The following is a 23,139-nucleotide window of genomic DNA, read 5'->3' on the forward strand; positions in this document are numbered from 1 at the left end:
TTGGTGAAGGAAAGTGGGGCGATGAAGAACTGATGGGTAAGTACGGCATTCAGCTAAGGAACTTTGAGGGTCAGATGGTGGTGGACTTCACAAAAAGGATGGAATTGGCAGTGGTGAACACTTTTTTCCAGAAGAGACAGGAACATAAGAGTGACCTACAAGAGTGGAGGTAGGAGCACGCAGGTGGATTATATTTTGTGCAGATGATGTAATCTGAAGGAGGTTACTGATTCTAAGGTTGTGGTGGGAGAGAGTGTAGCTCAACAGCATAGGATGGTGGTGTGTAGGATGACTCTGGTAGCGGGTAGGAAGATTAAGAAGACAAAGGTAGAGTAGAGAGAATCAGGTGGTGGAAGTTGAGGAAGGAAGAATGCCGTGCGGCCATCGGAAAGAGGTGAGACAGGCTCTAGATGGACAGGAAAATCTCCTGGAAGATGAATACTACTGCCAAGGTACTCAGAGAGGCAGGCAGGAGAGTACTTGGGGTGCCTTCTGGTAGGAAATGGGAGAAGGAGACTCGGGGCTGGAACCCCTAAAAAAGTAATCCAAGGAAAGAGATTAGCGAAGAAGTGGGATATGGAGAGGACTGAGGAGAGGTGGAAAGAATACATTGAAATGCGATGTAGAGCAAAAGTTAAGGTGGTGAAGGCTAAACAAGAGGCATATGACGACATGTACACCAGGTTGATACGAAAGAGGGAGAAAAGGATCTGTACAGGTTGGCCAGACAGAGGGATAGAGATGGGAAGGATGTGCAACAAGTAAAGGTGATTAAGGATAACGATGGAAATATGTTGACTGGTGCCAGTAGTGTGCTAAGTAGATGGAAAGAATACTTTGAGAAGTTAATGAATGAAGGTAGAGTCGAAGAGACAAGCGTGAATGACCAGGAAGTGGCAATGATTAGTAAGGGAAAAGTTAGAAAGGGTCTGAACAGACAGTTGGTCCTGATGACATATCAGTGGAGGTATTGAAGCAATTTGGAGAGGTGGCCGTGGAGTTATTGACCAACTTATTTAATAGAATAATAGCAGTAGAGAAGGTGCCAGAAGAATGGCGGAAAAGTGTTCTAGTCCCCAATTTTAAGAACAAAGGCGATGTTCAGATCTGTGGAAACTATAGAGGAATAAAGATGATGAGCCACACAATGAAGTTATGGGAAAGACTAGTGGAAGCTAGACTTAGAACAGAAGTAAGTCTCTGCGAGCAACAGTATGGTTTCATGCCGAGAAAGAGTATCACAGATGCATTATTTGCCTTGAGGGTGCTCGTGGAAAAGTACAGAGAAGGTCAGAAGGAGCTACATTGTCTTTGTAGACCTAGAGAAAGCCTACGACAGAGTACCAAGAGACGGACTGCGGTACGGCATGCGCAAGTCTGGTGTGGCGGAGAAATATGTTCGAATAGAACAGGACATGTATGTGGGCAGCAGAACAGCGGTGAGATGTGCCATAGGTGTGTTCGAAGAATTTAAGGTGGAGGTGGGACTGCATTAGGGATCCGCTGAGCCCCTTCCTGTCTGGAGTGTAGTAAAGAAGTGAAGAAACAGGTCCAAGTGAGGTGGAACACTTGGCGGAAGGTGTCTGGTATTCTATATGACAAAAGAGTATCCCCCAGGATGAATGGCAAAATTTATAAAGCACTGGTGAGGCTGGCCATGATGTACAGATTAGAGAGTGTGGCCCTGAAGAAACAACAGGAACCAGAACTTGAGGTTCTCGCTTGGATTTAACAGGTTGGATAGGATTAGAAACGAGCTCATTTGACAGACAGTCAAAGTTGGATGTTTTGGAGACAAGGTTAGAGAGACCAGAATTAGATGGTTTGGACATGTTCAAAGACGAGACAGTGAGTATATTGGTAGAAGGGTGCTGAGGATGGACCTGCCAGGCAAAATAGCAAGTGGAAGACCAAAGAAAAGGTTGATGGATGTTGTGAGTGAGGACATGAGGACAGTGGGTGTTTCAGAAGAAGATGCACGAGATAGGCTTAGATGGAAAAAGATGACAGGCTGTGGCGACCCCTAACGGGACAAGCCAAAAGGAAAAGAAGAAGAAGAAAATCAAAATATTAAAAACTAGGTATGGCAAATTCAGAATGAGCAAAATGATCAATGGTCAACATCATCCAGGCAGTCAGATCAGCCTTCATAGGCCGACCTTGATGGTCAATCGCCGTAGAAGATGAGGAGAGTGGCGGTTTCAGGAGCATCGGAGGCACTGGGACCTTCACACAGTATGATGCGTGAACCGACGTTGCCCTTTCAGAAAACCTTCACTGCCGTGTTTGTCACAAGGCGAACATGAAAAGGGGCCAGCCAGAGCTGATGCCTCCACATTTTGCGCCTCAAGTTCTTTATCAGCATGAAGTCACCGGCTTTGACGTCATGCAAGGTTCAATCTGCCGGCTACAGTAGTCCTGTATGAACTTGCGTCTTGACATCAGAGAGCAGATTAGTCAAACATGTGCAATACCTGATCATGATGTCCTTGCAACAGTGTGTGTCCATCAAGTGCTCGAGTATGCAGTCCAACATTCCAAGGCCCAGCAAACAGGACCTCAAACAGGGACAGCTTGTGCCTAGGACCATATGCATCCTCATGTCCATCAAGACAATTGGCAAAGACTTGATCCCATTTAATTTCATGTCTTCACGACATTTACTCATTTTACATTTAAGAATTCCATTTTCATTTTCTACTGCACCGCTGGACTCGGTATGGTAACTACAATGTGTTTTGAGGTTAAATTGTAGTCTATCCGAAAGTGGAGTCGACACTTCATTCATAAAGTGCTTCCCGTTGTCAGAAGAAACTTTTTCAGGAATTCCCCATCTGGGAATAATTTTAGTAAAGAACAGTTTTGCCAATGTAATCGCTGACGCATGCCTCACCAGTAATACTTCAAATCATTTTCAAAACATTGACCATATGTAGACAATATTTCTTGCCTTCACAGGGTGTTAATTCTATAAATTGCTGTGTATGTGTTGGATGTGCTTCTGGCTGTGTGAACGGGCGTGATTTACCAGAATTGAAGAAAGCACATGAGGTCAGCTGGAGTAGATTGTGAGTGAAGGTGGGCAAAAGAGAGGGCTGAGTGCGTAGTGTAGAGGGAGTAGGTGAGGTGGAATGAAGGAAGACGCAGACGTGATCGTGCCTTGGTGGCGGTGTCCGCACGTGCACGTCCCTGAGAGATAGGGTCAGACAAGTCTGTGTGTGTCACACATTTACACACTCCTATAAGAGATGGCAGGAGGACAGCTTCGAGAAGAGCTGCAACCTTGTCTTGGTGAAGAATTGGTTTGCCATCAGATTTTAAAAAAATTGTGGTGGGGCCAGAGGACACCAAAGTCATGGACCTCACCAAAAGCATAGCGGGAGTCTCTGTAAATGGTGACGGTACTTTCCTCTGCCAAACAACAGGCCCCTGTGAGTACCACCAACTCATCTGTTTGTGACAAGAAATATGAAGGGAGTGGTGACAAACCCACAACTCCAAAATCATCTACCACTGCAAAGCCTCTTCAGCAGAAACTAGTATCAGGATCTCATGAAGAGCTGTCGACATAAAAGACCAAATCTGGATTTTCTAAGGCCATATCAAAAAGGTCATGAGGTGTACACAGTGCTGTGTCAATCATAGCCTGCACTTGAGCTGGTGAAAATATTTCCCTTTAGAAGTAAAGATGTGTCTTAGAAATTTAACTGCAGTTTTGATTAGAATGCTTTTGTGGTGTTCTGACGTGAGGAGTTTTAACAAAACAATTATATCTCCTTCTGCAGTTTCATCGTGAGACTTCTCAGTGCTCTGAAACCTAACTTCTGTGAAATTAAATTCCCATAATCTATCATTTAATCACTTTGCTTCTCCAAGTGCTTTTCCAATATCCACATTTTTCGAACATTTTCACGTTAGGCTTAGCAAACTGCAACTTTTATTTGACTACAACAGTATTTTTCTGAAGGCCTCCAGTTTCAACATCATGCTCTGAACCACTATTTTGCTTTAATCATTCACAAAGATGTCTGAGAGAAGCGACTGTATGCACAACCATCATTAGGAGTTTCTGACTTGTGAAAACAAACCGTAATACATTTTTTAAAAACCTACACTCAAATCAGCTTTAAATGCATCCATATCTAGAGCACAAGCCAGTGCAAAGTTTAGGCCAGTCCCAAGCTAAGATAAATGCAGAAAACTGAGTGAAGAAAGGCATCCATCTTGAACTTTTGCCAAACAAATTTTTCATCTAAACAAATCCCACACCGATTCCAGTCTAATCTGTCAATCCGTTACCACAGCTAACAGGAAGGGGCTCAGAGCTGTTCCCTGATGCAGTCCTACCTCCACCTTAAATTCTTCTGAAACACCTAAGGCACACCTCACCGCTGTTCTGCTGCCCTCATACATGTCCTGTACTATTCTGACATATTTCTCTGCCACACCAGACTTACGCATGCAGTACAACAGTTCCTCTCTTGGTACTCTGTCATATGCTTCCACAAAGACTCAATGTGGGTCCTTTGGACTGTCTCTGTACTCTGTAGACAAATAATGAATCTATAATACTCTTTCTAGGCATGAAACCATACTACTGCTCGCCTAAGTCAATTCTCCACTACTCTTTCCCATATTTTCATTGGGTGGTCCATCAACTTTATTCCTCTATAGTTTGTACAGAGCTGCAAATTGCCTTTGTTCTTAAAAATGGGAAATAGAACCCTTTTCCTCCATTCTTCAGGCATCTTCTTGTCCACTAGTATTCTGTTGAATAATTTGGTAAAAAAAAAAGAACTCCATAGCCACATCGCCAAATTGCTTCCATACCTCCACAGGCATTTCATCAGGACCAACCGCCTTTCCATGTTTCTTGTCTGAGATGTTAGGAGAGAGTTTGCCTGAGCCCAATATTTGATGTGTGACTGTGTAGCTCTCTTTCATGTTAAGAATGCTGGAGGAGGGATTGAATCCAGTTAGACGTACATGGTCAAAAACACTTGTGAAGAGTGTGTTTACTCTTAACTATCTTGTTGGTGATTCCCAAGCAGGTGTTACCAATGATCACCCAGCCAAGATCTAGCTTTTGGGCATAGGGGTTGCTGTAGGGACCATTGATGTACTTCCTGACCTTATGCAGGTTGATGATATCCCATCCAAGGAGGAGCATAATGGACACATTGGGTTGCTATTCTGGGATATCCTGGGCTCTCCAATTCAGATGAGGGTGGAAATGAGCAATGTTAGGAGTTGGGCTCTCCCATCTTTTGTCCGATATGTCGTTACACTCCAAGACCTTAGGGAGAAGTCGAACAACTTGTCCATTCATAGACACAATGTAGTAGCCAGCTGATAGTCTTCTATTTATGTGTCACACCTGAGCGGGTGTTCTATGAGTACGGTTTTGTAGGGGCTTGGATGTCAAAGACATCAAATAGGTCGGAATGAGCCAATGACCTGTTGCTTTGTACATCCAGGATTACATAGACTTTTTGTGCCTTGTCACTGCATCCTCCAAGACAGACTTTTTACGTCCTGCGGCCCCGCTTTGACTGGCCCGGGAAAGGGTTCTTGGAATTAAGAAAAATAAACCTACTTTCAAAATTTTGCTTAAAGTGCTACCGACACATAAAGCATGATTTTTAAGTATGTTCGTAATAATAAAAAAAAAAAAAGGGCAGCCGGAATGGACCCATCTATTTTTTCACCACATCATGATTTTGTCGTATATGGATTTTTGGATTTCCCGCCATGAAAATCCTCTTGAGCCATTTCTGTTGAAGAACCAGGAAATGACCTTTGTTTTTTTTTTTTTAAACAGTAGAGGGGTCGAGTGTTTATATCGGTTTATACCTATTGTACCAGCAAAAATTACTTTTTTTTTTCATCGTGTTAACCAAAATGCCGGTTTGTCGTATTGCTGGATTTTGCGTGAACACATGGGAGGATGGATTCACGCTTCACACTTTTCCAAAACACCTGATTCGTCATGAAAAATGGATTGCACAGGTGCAAAGGACGATAGCTTTGTGTGTTGTAAATGACAGGTAGGTGTGTATAGAATTATTTAAAAAAAAATAATAGTAGTTGTGAGGGACTAATTTGTCTCACAGTTTATCACACGTTACATGCGGATTTAAAATAAATCCCCTTGGTCAAAGAGCTAACATATAACAAAGCACTTGTATTGCGTTTAAGACAATTTAATCACACACACACAATACAATACAATACAACACTAATCTAAAATAGAAGTACATAGACTTGCGTGTAACACGAGCTAATGAGACGTATAGTCACCAAACTAGAACAACTTGTCTGATAACAGCAGGATGTATAAAAAGCTCCGTCCGCATCCGACAACATGATCCTTCTTTCAGAACATAACAAAAGATACACGTCATAATAACTTCATTAAGTACGTAAGTCAGGGGTGATAAATGTGGCATGTGCCCTGGCTGGCATGGTTGTTGTCCACCGGCATTGTTGTTGTTCGCCACTGTTCCTCCTAAAGACACTACATACACAAGACTTGTAAAAGAGTTTGGAAATCAAACAATTATAGGCCTGTCATTTTGAATATTTCATGGGGTCCCTCGTCCGTCTGTCGGGGAATCTGTTGTTAGTTAGAAGTGATCCGCATATCATCTAAATATAGGTTGAAACGATAGAGTAATATGGCCCCGGTCACGTCACTCGATTGTGAGATGTTCTCTTCTTCGAGAAGAGCTTCCTTGTCAGAAAGGGCATCGGAAAATTCCGAAAATCAGTTGTTCATCTCCCATAGCAGGTGGCACAGCGTCTTCTCAATGCCGACTATCCCAGTGTAACATCTGAAAATGACGCTGCAGGCAATATGGCTGCCACTCTAATGTCGAGTGAGACTTCCACAACTTAGTGCATAAATGACATGCTCTCCACTCATTTTTTTTTCCATTTAGATGTTGAAGTGAATCATATTATATGTAGTTTTCATATTTTCAAATGTATACTGTATATGGAATGTCAGTGGCACTTTAAAGCCCAAGTGTCATCCGTATAAACATTCTAAAATAGATATTGTAATGAAAAATACATTATTAAATAAATAACATTATTCACTTCAATGTCCATACGAAAAAATAAATGTGAGCGGAGAGCGCGGCATCCATGCGCAAAGTTGCAGAAGTGTCATTCTACGATATTCAAGTGGTTGCCATATTGGCTGCATCCACTGTAAGTGACGTCACCCAGACATTCGGCAATGAAAACACGCGGTGCTCCCTAACTGTGGGAGACGAACACGACCCTCTGACACCAAAGCTCTTTTCGAAAAGGACAACACCACACAACCGAGTAAAGTTACCGGGGTAATATTACACTATTGTTTCGAGCCATATTCAGATGATATGCGATAACGGCCAAACCGCATCCCGTCCGATACACTTTCGCGGCGGAGATGAGCCATCGCTGCTCATCGCAGCCGGCCGGTGTGGCTTATGACAGAGTCGAGCTGTACTGCTTTAGGGAGGTGTTAAACACTGCAGTTGGATGAACAACACAGTCAGCCGGGGCGCTTTACTGCACGCGGCTGAGTGACGCATTCTCTACTGGGTTATTCAGAGCTGCCCCCGTCCGCAAAGCCCGACGCGCAGCCTTCGCAGAAGCTGTAACCGCCGAACGCGGCGCCTCAGCCGATGTGGCTGATTTTCGGCGCCGAGGTGGCATATAATGGAGCTGAGGCATGGTGCTCTTAGATGGTTGTTAACAGCCACCGCAGTACGCGATGAACACTATCGAGCCGGGGCACATTACTGCGTACAAGAGGCTGAGTGAGACGTCGGCTGGATTCTTCAGATTTGCCGCAGTTCGCGCAACAGCCCGACGGCATCCGACGCGCACATCGACATATTTCATACGTGGATCTTTTGTTACGTTATGAGAGACCAATTATGTGGTCCGTACCAAACTATTATTTTTTTATTTAGTAGCTGAATACACACCTACCCGTGATTTGGAACCCACGAAGGTCTTGTCCTCTCCACACATGCAATCCATTTTTCACAACGAACCACGTCTCTTTTAAACTTATGAAGGGTAATTCCATTTTCCCGAGTGTTCAAGCAATGTCGAGCAATGCAATGAGCCGGCATTTTGGCTAACACGAAGGAACAATGAGCTACCTACCCGGAGGTAAAACTAATGGAAACAAAGGAGTCCACTTGGGGCGCCGCTGTCCTTTACGTCACTTCCTGCTTCTCGAAAACAAATCCCTCGAGAGGATTTTCATGGCGGGAGTTACAAAAAGCTGTATACGTCAAAATCATGTTTTGTGGTGAAAAAACACATGGGCCCATATAGGCTGACGTTTTTTTCATTAATACAGGGTTCGCACGCGGCCCTAAAAACTCCTAAATTTTCGAAGGTGCATTTAGGGGCTCCTAAAAGTCCTTAAAATCCGCGAAAACCGGTCAAGCCCCTAAAAAGGCCTTAAATTAAAAAAAAAAAATCAAAGGGAGGACCTCTACCGCCAAAATTCTCCCTAAAAAATAAATCTTTTATTTAAAAAAAAATAGCGATCCGTCTGACGTCCAAATCAGCCGGAAATTGTCAACGGAAGTCACCGTGTTGACAACTAGTCGCCATCTTGTCGATATTCCATTATTTGTTTCCGTGAGTAGGCATTTTACTTCGTCTTCGTTACGACGTAGCGTAGTTCTTTCATCGATCCAACTTGTATCACGGGGAAGTGCATTTTTCAAGAAGCTTGGGTTGAAAGTAAGGAGTTTGGGAGCTGGGTTCGTCGAGATCCAAAAGATTGGCACATGTTTTACTGCTATCTGTGCAAGCAGAGTTACCAGCTTGAAAAGATGGGCGTCAAAGCACTGTAGTCGCACCGGAAAAGCAGGAGACACACTGATTTGGCAAAGACTCTCTCATCTTCCATTGGTATGAATCTGTTTCTAAAATATCAAGATAGTGAAGCATCAACTTCAGGCAGTGGTACTAGCAGTGCATGCGCACTAGGGATCGCAAAAAAAGGCTTACTTTCATAACCGGTTTTAACCGAACAGCTATAGCAGAAAAAACGATTAACCGGTTTTAAAACCGGTACCATGGTTGTGTTTACATAATTCACCCACGGGACCTCGAGTTGGGGTGCGGGGTTCCGCACGGACTGTTTTTGTTGTTGCTCTTCCGGAGTGACGAGTTCAGAGTTCCCCCCATTATGCGAGTAGTGTTTTGATGTCTGCCAATAAAACGAGTTTTGTTCCTGTGTCCGACACTCCGCCTCCGACTCCTTTTCTCCGCCGCGACACCATCGATCGTTAATTTACTCCGCGGTAATGGGGTAGTTTGTATACAATATTGACAAACAAGCTTGTTGAATGTGGCTTTCAACAACGCACTTGTGTAAGTTAAATTTTTATTTTTTTTGTAAAAATGTTTTAATGTTGACATTCTTTCGGACTTTCAGAAAGGGCATGAAAGATTACCGAGCGTTTCCTCGATGCCATGTTTGATGTTTCTTTGATTTAACTGAATGTTCTTTTGAGTCCAACTTAACTCTAACAGCGAAACTTGAAAAAAGTGGAAATGATGTTGAAAAAATAGCGCAATGTGGAGTACCGGAACCGGAAGAAATGATTGGAAATTTTAAACGATTTCGAAAGTCCGATTACGGTTTTGATTTTAAAAAGACGAAAACCGGTTATAACCGGTTATTTGTAACTGGTTGCGATCCCTAATGCGCACCTACAGTTGTCCAGCCATCGACTTCAACCAGCCAGAAGTCAGGCTTTATAAACGTAGTTCAATACACGAAGACGGACTCGTTAAAGGCAGAGATCGTGTGGACTTTAAAAGTGATCTGCAGCCATTAGAGTTACAAATCTTGTGAAAATAATTCGAAAGTGTTTGCAGTCATGTTCCCAGACAGTGACATTGCTAAAAACTACCACTGTGGGGAAAGGAAGACTTTGTACCTGGCTACATTTGGCATCGCTGCCCACTTTTCATCTCTACTGCCTCAAAGCCAAAAAAGCCAGAATAGAGACTGACGTATCAACGCTTATTGAGAAGGCTGACAGGCTGTGTGAGGAGGCAGAAGAAAAGAGGAATCTGAGGTTTATTACCGAGGCCAATGCACTCAGAGGCAGAGCAAAGGACAAGAGAGCCACTTTGGCACCTCTGCAGCAACAGAGAGGAGGCACTGGGTAGGCTCAAGGAGCTAGAGTAGGGGTGCTGAAACAGACATCAGTAGAAGACATTTGTTATATTATAGTTGCAATTGTAGTTAGAATCTGTTTTTCTGTATACTGTTATGTGAAGACATTGGCAATGGTCATATCAATGAGTCCTACCACAAGAGGCGACAGGTGATCACTGTCACAGGTACTGAGATACAGGAACATTTGATGAACCAAGAACAGTTGATGGCACCAATGGGTGAGTCTTTTTTCCTTTCTCTTGATTTCCCACAATGGCCCTAAATTTTTCGTGTCGGCCCTAAATTTTTCGTGTCAGTCCCTAAGAATGCCCCTAAAAAGCCCTTAAATTTTTTTGGTCAGACTGAGTATGAACCCTGCTTTGTTGTGAATGGGGCCTTTTATCAAGAAGGCACATTTTTTGTGAGGGTGGTCTTCCTTTTTACCTTGCTGTCTTGGTCCAAACTGACCCTTCATGACACACTCAGTCTTGTGGACAGACACCTTCCTTTGATCGGCCAACTTCCAAGTAGGCTTTTCTTTTGAATTCGTCTGTATGCTTTGTTAGTACTAAGATAGGGTCATTTCTATTGTTACCTTGCAGACAGATGAAGCTGACTAAAAGAGACCTAGGGGCGAAGGTCACCTGGTGCGTCATTTTGTAATTTCAGCCATGAAAAGGCCGTTTTTCCTGTAGGCCATTTGGTAGTTATTGTACAAGAGAGGTGATGCCCCTGGCTGTATTCAGGTGAGAAAGCCCAAACCAGTCCATCTGCCTTGGCTGCATCGAGCTCCATGAGCAGGTCAGTGAGATCCCTCAGCTTAGAATACTCTTTGTTGGTTATTTTTGGAGAGCTGTCCAGTTTCTCGAACAAAGTTCTATCAATTGCCTCTGCTGAACTTCAGCATTCATCCAATCTGTTCAATACCATCCTAAGGCCTTCTACTAGGTGAGACGTAGACAAATCTGATGCGTTTGGCATGCTAAGCGGACTCTTTGCCAAGCCACTTGAGAAGATCAATATCTTCAGAGTAAGATGGGTCTACTCCGCTTGTTGTGCCCAAAAAGGACTTTTGCCATGCTCTATCACTCTCTGGCTTGTCATTGAACAGCATCAGGCCAGCTGTAATGAATTTCCGCCTTGCTAGGAACCTGGCAAAGTCCGTCATATGCGTTTTATGAGGAGGATATTTAGGCTGTGGCTCATAACAATGAGAATGGGGTGGGACATCAGTTGGGTTAACATGCGGAGGGTTATCATTGATGTGTGGCGATAGCTGTTGTTTGTGCTGCTCGGCATGTCTATGGGCAGGCCCATGAGTGTACTGAGCAGTTGAGCTGGAGCGTGATCCAATTTTGTCATGAGGAAGGGGTTCGGAGACTTGCGTTTGGTTAAAGCGACACGAGGAGTTATTTTAAGGTCTGTGCATGCAGCAGATGATGCTAGACATTCAGTGTTGGGCTTTGAGTCCTGTATAGTACAAGCTTGTGGCACTGTCTCTGACTGCATTCTCTGTTGTGGAAAGTGTATCAGCTGCTTGGCTTGGCCCTCCATAAACACCAACCCAACACCCACCGAACATGGGTATTGAAGGAAGTTTCCGTTCATCGTTTGGAATTCTTGGTAAAGTTCATCACGCATCCTAAAAACATTCTTTTTTTACTATTTGTAGTAGGTCAGGGGTCACCCAACGCGGTACCTGCGGAGGCATGGTTGCCCACGAGGATCACTTAAGGCACCTGCGAGGCATGTTCTAAAAATAGCACCGGTCACAAATTATTATTAGTTGTGCTTTAAATTTTGACTCAGACTTTAATCTATCAATGAAATTGTTTAAATAGTGTTGTATAATAGTAAGTATGCATTTGTCAAGTATATGGAGTTTTATTTTAGAAGTTTGCCGCAAACAGGTTATGTAGCCCTTCTTACGAATGCAGCTCATCAAGTAGCCCTCAGTGAGTTCAATTTCATGGTTTTCCTTCCCACTTGCTAAAATGAAGGAGGATATCAGTTTTGAAATTAGCATAATTTGGTTGGGGAGCACTTAGTAGGAGCTTATTGAGATCCTGTAGATGCTATGCTTGTCTGGGGCATCACACCCTTGGCAGAGTCACCCATGGGAAACAGGTTCTCGGTGAGGGACCAGACAAAGCATGGACAAAAGACCCGCATGATGGTAGACAGAAATGGATTCAGCTTTCCTTCTCCTGGATGCGGGTCACTGGGCCCCCCTCTGGAGCCAAGCCTAGAGGTGGGGCTCAAAAGTGAGCACCTATGGGGCTCAGCCAGGCACACCCCAAAAGGGTAACATGGGTCCCCCTTCCGAGGGGTTCACCACTTCTGAGAGAGGTAATAGGGGTCAGGTGCAATGTGAGCTGGCCGATGGCCAAAGGCGGGGCCTTGGCAATCCGATCCCCAGCGACAGAAATTGGTTCTAGGGACTTGGAATGTCATCTCTCTGGCAGGGAAAGGAGCCCGAGCTGGTCTGTGAGGTCAAGAATTACCACCGAAACTGTTCTCCTCTGGAATTGTCCATGGTGAGAGGCGCTGACCATGTGTGGATTTACTTATTGCCCCCTGGCTAAGGGGCCTGTACGTTGGGGTTCACTCCAGTGGATGAGAGGGAAGCCTCCCTCCCCCTTCAAGTGGGGTGACATGGTTCTGACTGTTGTTTTTGCCTATGCAACAAACAGCAGTTTAGACCCTTTTTGGAGTCCTAGAGGGAGTACTAAAGAGCACTCCCTCTGGGGACTCCATCATTCTGCTGGGAGACTTTAATGCTCACGTGGGCAATAACAGTGAGACCTGGAAGGGTGTGATTGGGAAGAACGGACCCCTGATTAGAACGCGAGTGGTGTTCTGTTACTGGACTTTTGTCCGCATAACGGATTGTCCATAATGTACACCATGTTCAGGCATAAAAGATGTCATTGGCACCAGGACACCCTATGTCACAGTTAGATGATTAAATTTGTCGTCGTGTCATTGGACTTGCAGCCACATGTCTTGGACACTCGGGTGAAGAAAGGGGCAGAGCTGTCAGCTGATGACCACCTGGTGGTAAGTTGGCTCCTGTTTTGGCAAAATCTTTTTGTGACGCCATAAGCAAGGAGACAATCTTGTCTTTGTGGATTGTTATTACAAAATAATGGCAAATCTTTGAGAGAAAAGGGTACAAGTCTCATGAGTTGTCACCTGTTAAACTAAAGATTAGACTAAAAGTTCTGTGTTTATATAGAAGTGCGAAAGACAAAGAGAAAAATCATGACAAAACAAGACAGTTACCCATGTCCAGCTGTCTACACATTGTGCTGGTAAAAACAACATCACATGAGGAACAGCCTGACCGGGATAACTTCAAGTCACAACGAGTCATGAGTCAGTGAAGAATTGAGCTGTAGATCAACAGGCAGATTGGTGCAGGGTAGGCAGTGATGCGGACTTTGTATCGGTCCGTTGTCGTGAAAAGGGAGCTAAGTCGAAAGGCGAAGTGCTCAATTTACCAGTTGATTTATGTTCCTACCCTCACCTATGGTCATGAGTTGTGGGTCATGACTGAAGTAACAGGATCCCAAATACAAGCAGGCAAAATGAGTTTCCTCCGCAGGGTATCTGGGCTCTCCCTTAGAGATAGGGTGAGTAGCTTGGTCATCCGGGAGGGGCTCAGTGTCGAACCACTGCTCCTCCCCATTGAGAGGAGCAGATGACGTGGCTGGGACATCAATGTGGATGCCTCCCTGGTGAGGTGTTCCAGGCACGTCCCACCGGAATGAGACCCCGGGGACATCTCAGGAGACACTGGATAGACTGTCTCTCAGCTGGCTTGGAATCACCTTGGAATCCCACCAGAAGAGCTGGGTGAAGTGGTTGGGGAAGGGGACTGCCCCCGCCCCTCCATCCAGAAAAGCGGTTGAAGATGGATGGATGGATGGATGGATGGATGGATGGATGGATGGATGGTATTTGTGGAAATGTAACGCCTGTGCTAAACGGGGGAACACTGTATACCATAGTTTTAATTACCTTCTATAAATTAACATTTAGTATTTATACTGTCAGAACATTTTTGGCATTTGTTCTGAACATAAGAACTTATCCCATATTCATTTTATGAACTCACACTCTGCAAGTTATGTAACATTTGTTGACTGCTATTTTCTCTTTTGATAGCCATGAGTTTACATCAAATAGAATAAATCAAATATTGATTTGCATAAAGAATCAAATTAAATGTGCATGACTGCAGATATGGGCTTAGAGGATCTACTTAATCAGGAAAGGAATATTGTTGATTAAAACGTCTTAACATTAATATCTGGTCTTACAGAGAAGGATGAACAGCAAAAGAGCCAATTGTTTTTTTTTTTTTTTTAAATACAATTTCAAGATTCAATTTGTCTGCTTTTTTTCCCAGACTTAGAGGTCGTGCGACCGTACACCCCAATTGACCAGAGTCTTTCAGTTGGGCCCAATCCTCAAGAAAAAACAAACCTCTACTTTATGATCAAGGTTTATTCTGATGGAGTACTGACTCAACATCTCAACAGCCTATACATTGGTAAGTCTTTTCCATTTCACAAACATTAGAGTAATTTATAAATTTACACAAAAGTATTAATTTTTTTGGATTTTTTTTTTTTAATCCAACAAACTAAGAATATAAAATCTATTGAGGTTTGATGTGATTATATTCACGCTCATCTTGGTTTTAACCAATTACATTTGCTTGTGTGAGGTTTTGGGGTTGAAACATACATCAAAGTTAACTAACAGTCAGCATCGCTATGTCGTTACTGAGATTTTATGTGTAAAAGGTAGGTGTGGAATATTTCTTGAAAACCAACCAAATGGTTCAGTGTGTTCTATGTGTGCAAGTTTTTCCTCCCTCCCTCTTTTACCGATGAGGTGAAGCAGTGTGTGTGTGTTCGAGTGCAAAGCAGGAACGTAGCAAAGATGGCAGCATGCACAAATCATCTGCGTCATGCCCTTCTACCAAGGCAGCAGCCAATCATATTGCAGTGGGGCATGTACCAGAGGTCTTGGGTTGGAAAGAGAAAAGATAAAGACCCAGGAGAAACAGTAGAATTATGATACTCCTGCCTCTGTTTTTCTATCCCCTGCTGCTTGGTAGCGAGGGTTGCCCCGGTATCCAACTCAGCCTTCCTAATACCTGTACTTGGTCGACAGCGACGGTATCTCGGCCGGTCTGCTAGTTACCACAACAAGTTTTCTCCAAGTACCATACAAGTGATTATGTGAAAGCATAAAATGCTTGTCACTCATTGTTACATATGTCCTCATGCAACATAGTACACTTGCTGGAAATCATAATGTTCATGACTGTGGTGTATGATTTCCACAGAAAATTTTATTCACCCGAGGACACGTGGCACTGGCTTGCTAGACCCTAAAAAGTGGGAGACATATACACCGTTAAAACTCCTGCACACTTTGTGATTTGGATGTAAGTACCCTCAAATTAAAGATGAAAGCTTGCAGTGAGGCATGTCATGTTCATTTCATTTCAAACCTATTATGGTGGGGATTTAAAACCTTAAAACCTCCATGTTCCAAAATTTATCGACCTGACTGTAAACATACAGTATCAATGCTGTTAGTCACATAAAAAAAAGTTTATAGAGTGAACTTCGCCCAAGCTTCTCTCATTCACGTGATCATCATCAGTAGGGCTTTATTGATCAAAGGCACCCATTTGAAATTGGAGAAACCTAACATTGGACCACCAAAAATAGATTAGTATGACTACTTCTTCCATGCTCCTTTGTAAGCACGCTATAGGCCCTCCTTTTCATAGCCAACATTGTCAAAAAACTTTTTAAATCAACTCAGCAATGTCTGGAACGCAAGTTGACTTTTTGAGAAGTTGCTATCAGGTTGCTAAACTCATCATAGGAGAGAATCAGCTCTTATCCAAGTGCTAAATGATATTAAGTTCAACATTGACTCACGAAAGCTGTCAATTCTGGTCTTGTTGGATCTCAGTGCGGGTTTTGATACATTTTATATATATATATATCATTAGGGGTCGCCACAGCGTGTCATCTTTCGCCATCTTAGCCTATCTTCTGCATCTTCCTCTCTAACCCCAACTCTTTTGCCTGGCAGCTCCATCCTCAGCACCCTTCCACCAATATACTCACTCTCTCGCCTCTGAACCTGTCCAAACCATTGAAGTCTGTTCTCTCGAATCTTGTCTCCAAAACATCCAACTTTGGCTGTCCCTCTAATGAGCTCATTTCTAATCCTATCCAACCTGCTCACTGCGAGCAAGAACTTCAATATCTTTATTTCTGCTACCTCCAGTTCTGCTTCCTGTTGTTTCTTCAGTGCCACCGTCTCTAATCCGTAAATCATGGCCGGCCTCACCACTGTTTTGTAAACTTTACCCTTCATCCTAGCAGAGACTCTTCTGTCACATAACACACCAGACACCTTCCGCCAGCTGTTCCAACCTGCTTGAACCCGTTTCTTCATTTCCTTACCACACTCACCATTGCTCTGGATTGTTGACCCTAAATATTTGAAGTCCTCCACCCTCGCTATCTCTTCTCCCTGTAGCCTCACTCTTCCCTCTGCACCTTTCTCATTCACTCACCTATATTCTGTTTTACTTCGGCTAATCTTCATTCCTCTCCTTTCCAGTTCATGTTTCCATCTTTCTAATTGTTCCTCTGCATTCTCCCTGCTTTCATTGCATATCACAATATCATTTGTGAACATCATGGTCCAAGGGGATTCCAGTCTAACCTCATCTGTTAGCCTATCCATGACCACTGCAAACAGGAAGGGGGTCAGAGCTGATCCCTGATGCAGTCCCACGTACACCTTAAATTCTTCTATCACACCAAAGGCACACCTCACCATTGTTCTGCTGCCATCATACATGTCCTGTACTATTTTAACATACTTCTCTGCCACACCAGACTTACGCATGAAGTACCACAGTTCCTCTCTTGGTACTCTGTCATAGGCTTTCTCTAGATCCACAAAGACACAATGTAGCTCCCTCTGACCTTCTCTGTACTTTTCCACTAGCATCCTCAAGGCAAATAATGCATCTGTGGTACTCTTTCTAGTATTGTATTAAAAAGGGATTCAAGTCGGAAGGCGAAGCTCTGAATTTACCAGTCAATCTGCGTTCCTACCCTCACCTATCAGCACAACCTGTGGGTCGTGACCGAAAAACCAGATCCTGGATACAAGCGGCCTATATCAGTTTCCTCCGCAGGGTGTCTGGGCTGTCCCTTAGCGATAGGGTAAGAAGCTCAGTCATCCGGCAGGGGCTAAGTGTTGAGCTGTTGCTCCTCCGCACATTGAGAGGAGACTCGGGTCTCTGATTCGGATGCCTCCTGGACACCTCCCCGGTGAGGTGTTCCAGGCATGTCCCACCGGAAAGAGACCCCGAGGATGACCCAGGACACGCTGGAGAGACTATGACTCTCATATGGCTTAGGAACGCCTCGGGATCCCTTCGGAAGAGCTGGAAGAAGAAGGTCCAATGGGAAGTCAAATTTCAGATTCAGAAGGAGCCATGTGGTTTTCATCCTGGCTGTGGTACAGTGGGTCAGCTCTATACCATCAGAAGGATCCTCGAGCGTGCATGGGAATTTGCCCAAACAGTCAACATTTTTTTTTTTTTTTTTTTTTTTTCTGGACTTGGAAAAGGCATTCAACCATGATAGGTGTTTCGGGAGTGATTGGTACCGAACCCCTTGGTCTGGGCTGTTTTGTCCCTATACGACCGTTAGTTTGGCCGCATTGCAGGCAGAAAGTTGGACTCCGGAAAATTTGCACTTCATCACCAATTCTGTTCATAGCTTTTATGGACAGACTCTCTAGTGCAGGGGTGCTCAATGTGTCGGTCGATCGCGGGACGGCGTGCCAAAAAAAAAAAAAAATCGTCAGCCTATGTTCCATCTAAACTGCGCGCGTGCGCAATTTTGCACCGCCGATGTAGTCTGGTGTGGCAGATATTATGCGTTGCATGCAAAAAAAAATTCAAGTCAAATTGCAATTATGACATACAGCTATTCAGTTTGTGGCATTTTGCAATGTGATTCTATGAGTGAGGGGTGACAAGTTGTTCCATCCAATGGCCCAATTCACATACATGCTGTAGGGATTTGCAAGTTTGGACCCTACGCGTGTTCGCTGATCGAGGAAGAGATGACCAATGATTAGATGAGTGAATAGATTTATTACAAAGGAATGTGCAATACAGACGTCTGGGTCTTATTTAGGTATCTGCCACACACAAGATGTCTGTCTCCTGGCAGGATAGCCCAAGAAGAAGAAGACAAGAGGTGCCGGGTAACACAAGGTTTTTATATGTATGGGTCCATGGTAAAAGTGGCTGCCCCGCCGGAGTCTGGTCTTTGGCCAGGATAGAAACTTTCCACTCCTTATCTGGTGTCGTTCATCTCCACGGCATTGCCTGGGAGAGGAGGATGCCAGCAGCCGTTTTTCTGCGTACAAAGATCAAGGACACCCACCGCGCTCCACAGCACATCCTTGTCTGGTTAGCAAATGGACACACCTTTATCTGTTGATTAAATGTATAAAGTAATATTTAAGCAAATAATGAAAGTGCTATAAAAGTAAAATAGTCTTCATTCCCTCTCTTGATCTATGAAATAGATAAAAAAAAACAAACACGAAAATCCCAAAAGCAACACTTCAAGAAAACATAAAACCCTCTCTAATCATCCAAACATACCTCTTAACAAGTGCATAGTCTCATGATTGAGAACACCGTAAGCTTTAAACCTGCAGGACAGTACTAGACAACTCAAAAACAGCAAAATATTTCTAAAAAAAGTAATATCACGCAAAATGTATCAGTAAACAGAAGGGCAAGGGCAATGCAATCACAGGGCATGTCACCATCATGACAATCAGGAAGCGGTGAAAGTTTAGTATCACTTTCAGGGGGCGCGATAGCAGCAGTAAAATCATCTTGAGTTTGTCGGGGCGGGGGTCTAATGAGGACAAAATTACCGCGGCCATCAGCTGGGGCACCATTTGCCTTCTCAATCAGACTGGTTAAAAGAGAACGAATACAGGGAATGCAACAGAATCCGCAGTGGGTGAGAATAGAGGTGAAGATAGCCAGAGAGAATAAGATTGATGAATTGACACCCTTCCATTGACCAAACACATTTATCCAGTTATCCCACATTGTCGTGTCAACACCAGAGTGTTCCTTCATTTTCTTCGTAAGGGTTCTAAGTCCATCTAAGGGCTCAGTCAAGCATCCGCCAGGTTGGGTGTTATTCGGCAAACACCTCCTTTCTCGGCCAACAGTGCATCTAATGCATTTCTATTTTGGAAAGCCATAATAGATGTAGCCCTAAGTTGCTCATCTATACCTTCGTGTCCTTCAAGGGTGAAGTTGCCCAAACGTTGCACATTATGTATGTAATTGATACGGTCAACATTTTCGTTAGGAGTAACAGGGAAAAGAGTGGGAAATTACAGGTATATTTTCAAAACCGGCAACTGCCTGATCAGTCAGTTTATATTCATCTGGGACACCACAGGGGACGCCAATAACATCAATGGAGGTGGGGTCGTCAGCACCAAGCCAGGTAAGTTTGGACCTACGTGAACGGGGTAATGGGCCAAGGGCTTCCTTGAAGTGTTCAGGAGCAACCTCCAGATCATCAAGGGTGACAGGAACAATGGAAATAGGCAAAAGTACAGTTACTCATGCACATCTGCCTGTACTGTTGTGCGGGAGGCGGTCGAAGATACGGTCCCCTCCGTACCACCACCACACATCAGCACGACTGACAGGTTCGAAGAATGGTGCTTCCTGGGTCTCTGCACACTTTTCATCAGAGATATTGTCTTTTGGGGCATCATTATCTTTCAGGAAAATACAGGTGAGGTTTTGGCGCGCCACAGCACGATTAAACACAGGGTTGTTCTTTTGGGCTGGCGTTACCGGGTCTGGCAGTATCCCAAATTTTGCATTCAATTTTATTCGGCACGTAATTTTTCATAAGATCTAGAACACAGGTTTAGTTGACAGAAGAGGAAACAACTCATAACAATGGACTATGTCCCATGCATACAACACAGTCACTCAGGGTTTTATTAGCCACTTGTCCAGGCCATGAGTAACCAATTTTTTTTTAACTGCGCTAACCCCTGTCTAAACCACTCATCAACAGATAGGGCTTTGTTTATAGTACAACTCTTCTCTGTGATAAATATTTTCCATGTGGGTTGTGTTAACAGCTGGCACTGATGTGGGTGTAGGTACGGGGTATTTTTGAGCAATTTCCCAAATCAAAATACCAAGAGGAACAATAACACCAATAATAAAAATACCATAGATTCCTGCTCTCCCTCTCTTGGTCCGAAAAGCAATCGGACCATCCTGCTGCCAAAGTGGGCCGCCAAAGCTGTCATTTCTGCCTTTTCCTTGGCCCCCTCGGTTGTTGGACCAGCCACCACACCCTCGCATTGGACCTTAAGGTGGAGGAGCTGTAGAACAGTCTTTAATCCAGTGATTGAGAGAACCACAACCAAAACATCCTTGATCACATTGATGTTGTTGCACTCTCCCCCGACCCCCTCCACGCCGTCCTGCGTATCCACCCCGTGCTGTGCTACTTGTAATTTAAGAAGTTGTTTTTGGAATTTAGCAATTTCATTATCCTCACCCTGTCGGCTCAGATACATTTTGAGGTGATGCATTAAGTGTCGTCTAAATCTAGGCTCATCTCTGGACTGGAAGAGAAGAAGTTGTAGGGATTTGCGAGTTTGGACCCTACGCGTGTTCGCTGATCAAGGAATAGATGACCAATGAATGTAGAGACCATGTAGAGGGGTGCTGGATTCAGTGGTTGCAGGATAAATCACTCTGTGTTGAGTGACAAGTTACTATGGCAAGTAGAACATTTTATCTCCTGACTTTGTTCCACAGACCTCATTGTAGTTATGGTATCCATTGACGGGCTTCCTAAGACACAAGTGTGAACCCATCTAAATGAATGGTTGCCTCAGATTACGACATATACACAAAAAATTATGATAACTACTTTAAATCAGAAAAGAAATTATGAGGGGAATTGAAAACAATCAAAGCAGTAAAAACTTAAGCACACTGAACTATGAAAAGAGACAGATCTATTTGAAACATGACCCCATCAATGGTCTTTCTCATTTATTTTTTTTAAACATTTGTGAGTTCATTCTCAGTTTTTATTCAACAGTTTTTGATTTTTACTGGAACTTTTGTTTCCTGTAACTGTTTAGGTGGTCATGTATCTGTTAGTGGACCGGAAGGTACCTTCAGTCTTTGCCCTCTTCATGGTACCACAGGTCTCTACCTTTTAGCAGCTGGTACAGGCTTCACTCCAATGTGTCGTCTCATTAAACTGGTGCTACGGGAGATAACCTCAATCAGGTCAGTAAGAAAAATTGTCCTGCATGCAATTATGCATTAAACCTTGAATTGATTTAGCCAGAAGAAATATCTAATCAAAACAAGTTTAGACTACGTATTGACTGATCTTGAAGAACAGTGTTTCCCTGGAACTGATGTTCAAAACTAAATCCGTCACATTTGTTAGGAGGAGTATATGCTATTTCTTAGTATACATAGTTGTTAATAGCAGTAAGTTTAAAAATGTGATTAAACTACAAAATTCCTCAACTTTTATTTATTGAACACATGCATTGAGGACTGCACATTCTACTGCAATGCAAGAAAATTCGAAAAAAGTAATTCAATTTGACATTCTACAGAAAGTAAAAAAAAAATGTAATGTTGAAAAAAAAGTGTTTATCTTTCTTTACAAACTCAAAAAGTACTTTATAAACTTGGTAATGCTTGTAGATTCAACATTCCTGAGAATAACAAACTAATATTTAGTTCCATAACCACGGTTTTTGATGACTGCTTGACATCTTCTGGCCCCAGTCAACAGGTATTGCAGCCCAGGACAATTGTACCACGTTTCAAAATTCCTCTGTATTTCTTGGTTTTGCCTCATGAAACTTTTTTTTTTTTTTTTTTATCAGCCCACAAGTTTTCAATCGTCTAAAGGTCTACATTACTTCATTACTTCTGTTTGTCTGGAACAAAAATTTTGCTTGATTGCTTTTGTGTTTGGAGTCATTCTCTTATTGAAACATCCATTTCAAGGGCATTTCCTCTTCAGCATTATCTGATTGTCGCAGTACTCACAGGCAATCTTAGATCTTCTTTGAGTGTCCCGGAGATGATCTTAGGCTGAGTCTTTGCCATTTTGGTCATTGTCTTATCCATTCAGTAGTTTTTTTCTGCCTCGTTTTTCTGGTTTTGCCTGCCATTTTAAATGATCACTTTACCTCCGTGGCCTGTGATTTCATACACTTCTTTATAGGTTGTCCCTTCTTTTGTTAATTTCTTAATCAGAGAACGCTCTTCTTCAGAACAGTGTCTTGTTCGACCCATTTTCTTTTTCCAAGGACCAAAGCACAGCCAGCATATGCAAAGTCAGTTACATTGATCCTTAAATAAGGGCCACATTTAACACCGTTTTTTGTCACGTAATCAATGACCTCACTAACTGAACCAGGCTGACTGTTTTTAACATGCCCCTTTCAGTAAATCATTCAGTCTCACATAATCAGGCATATACTCATCATGCCTCTTAATTTTCTATTCCTTTCCTAAACTTTCTGCAAATGTACTTGCAGTGTAGAAGTTGAAATTCCAACAAAAACAGTGATTTATCTTGCTATTGATGTGGGACTGATATTTTGAACGCAACTGCAGATCTTTGAACTTGAAAGTATCACAACACCGCAATGTTTACATACAGTTAAGTTAATCATAGGTTGGGTGCTCTGCCCCTCAAAAAATAAAATCACATTTAATTGTATGCAGTAGGTACAGAAACTATTCAAACCCCCTAATATTTTTCCGTTATATT

General features: G+C 43.2%; 1 protein-coding gene across 6 annotated transcripts in view; it reads left to right on the plus strand.

The window, feature by feature from the left end:
* The window catches only part of LOC133500475 (cytochrome b5 reductase 4), a 97,853-nt gene that overhangs the window by 47,562 nt on the left and 27,152 nt on the right, over window positions 1-23,139 (plus strand). For all 6 annotated transcript variants that reach the window (XM_061819160.1, XM_061819163.1, XM_061819166.1 and 3 more), the window contains 2 exons: window positions 14,604-14,747; window positions 21,476-21,626. In XM_061819160.1, coding sequence (XP_061675144.1) covers window positions 14,604-14,747; window positions 21,476-21,626 — 295 coding nt within the window. The remainder of the gene's footprint in view (window positions 1-14,603; window positions 14,748-21,475; window positions 21,627-23,139) is intronic.

Source organism: Syngnathoides biaculeatus, chromosome 5, assembly GCF_019802595.1.
Source record: "Syngnathoides biaculeatus isolate LvHL_M chromosome 5, ASM1980259v1, whole genome shotgun sequence".
Taxonomy (NCBI): domain Eukaryota; kingdom Metazoa; phylum Chordata; class Actinopteri; order Syngnathiformes; family Syngnathidae; genus Syngnathoides; species Syngnathoides biaculeatus.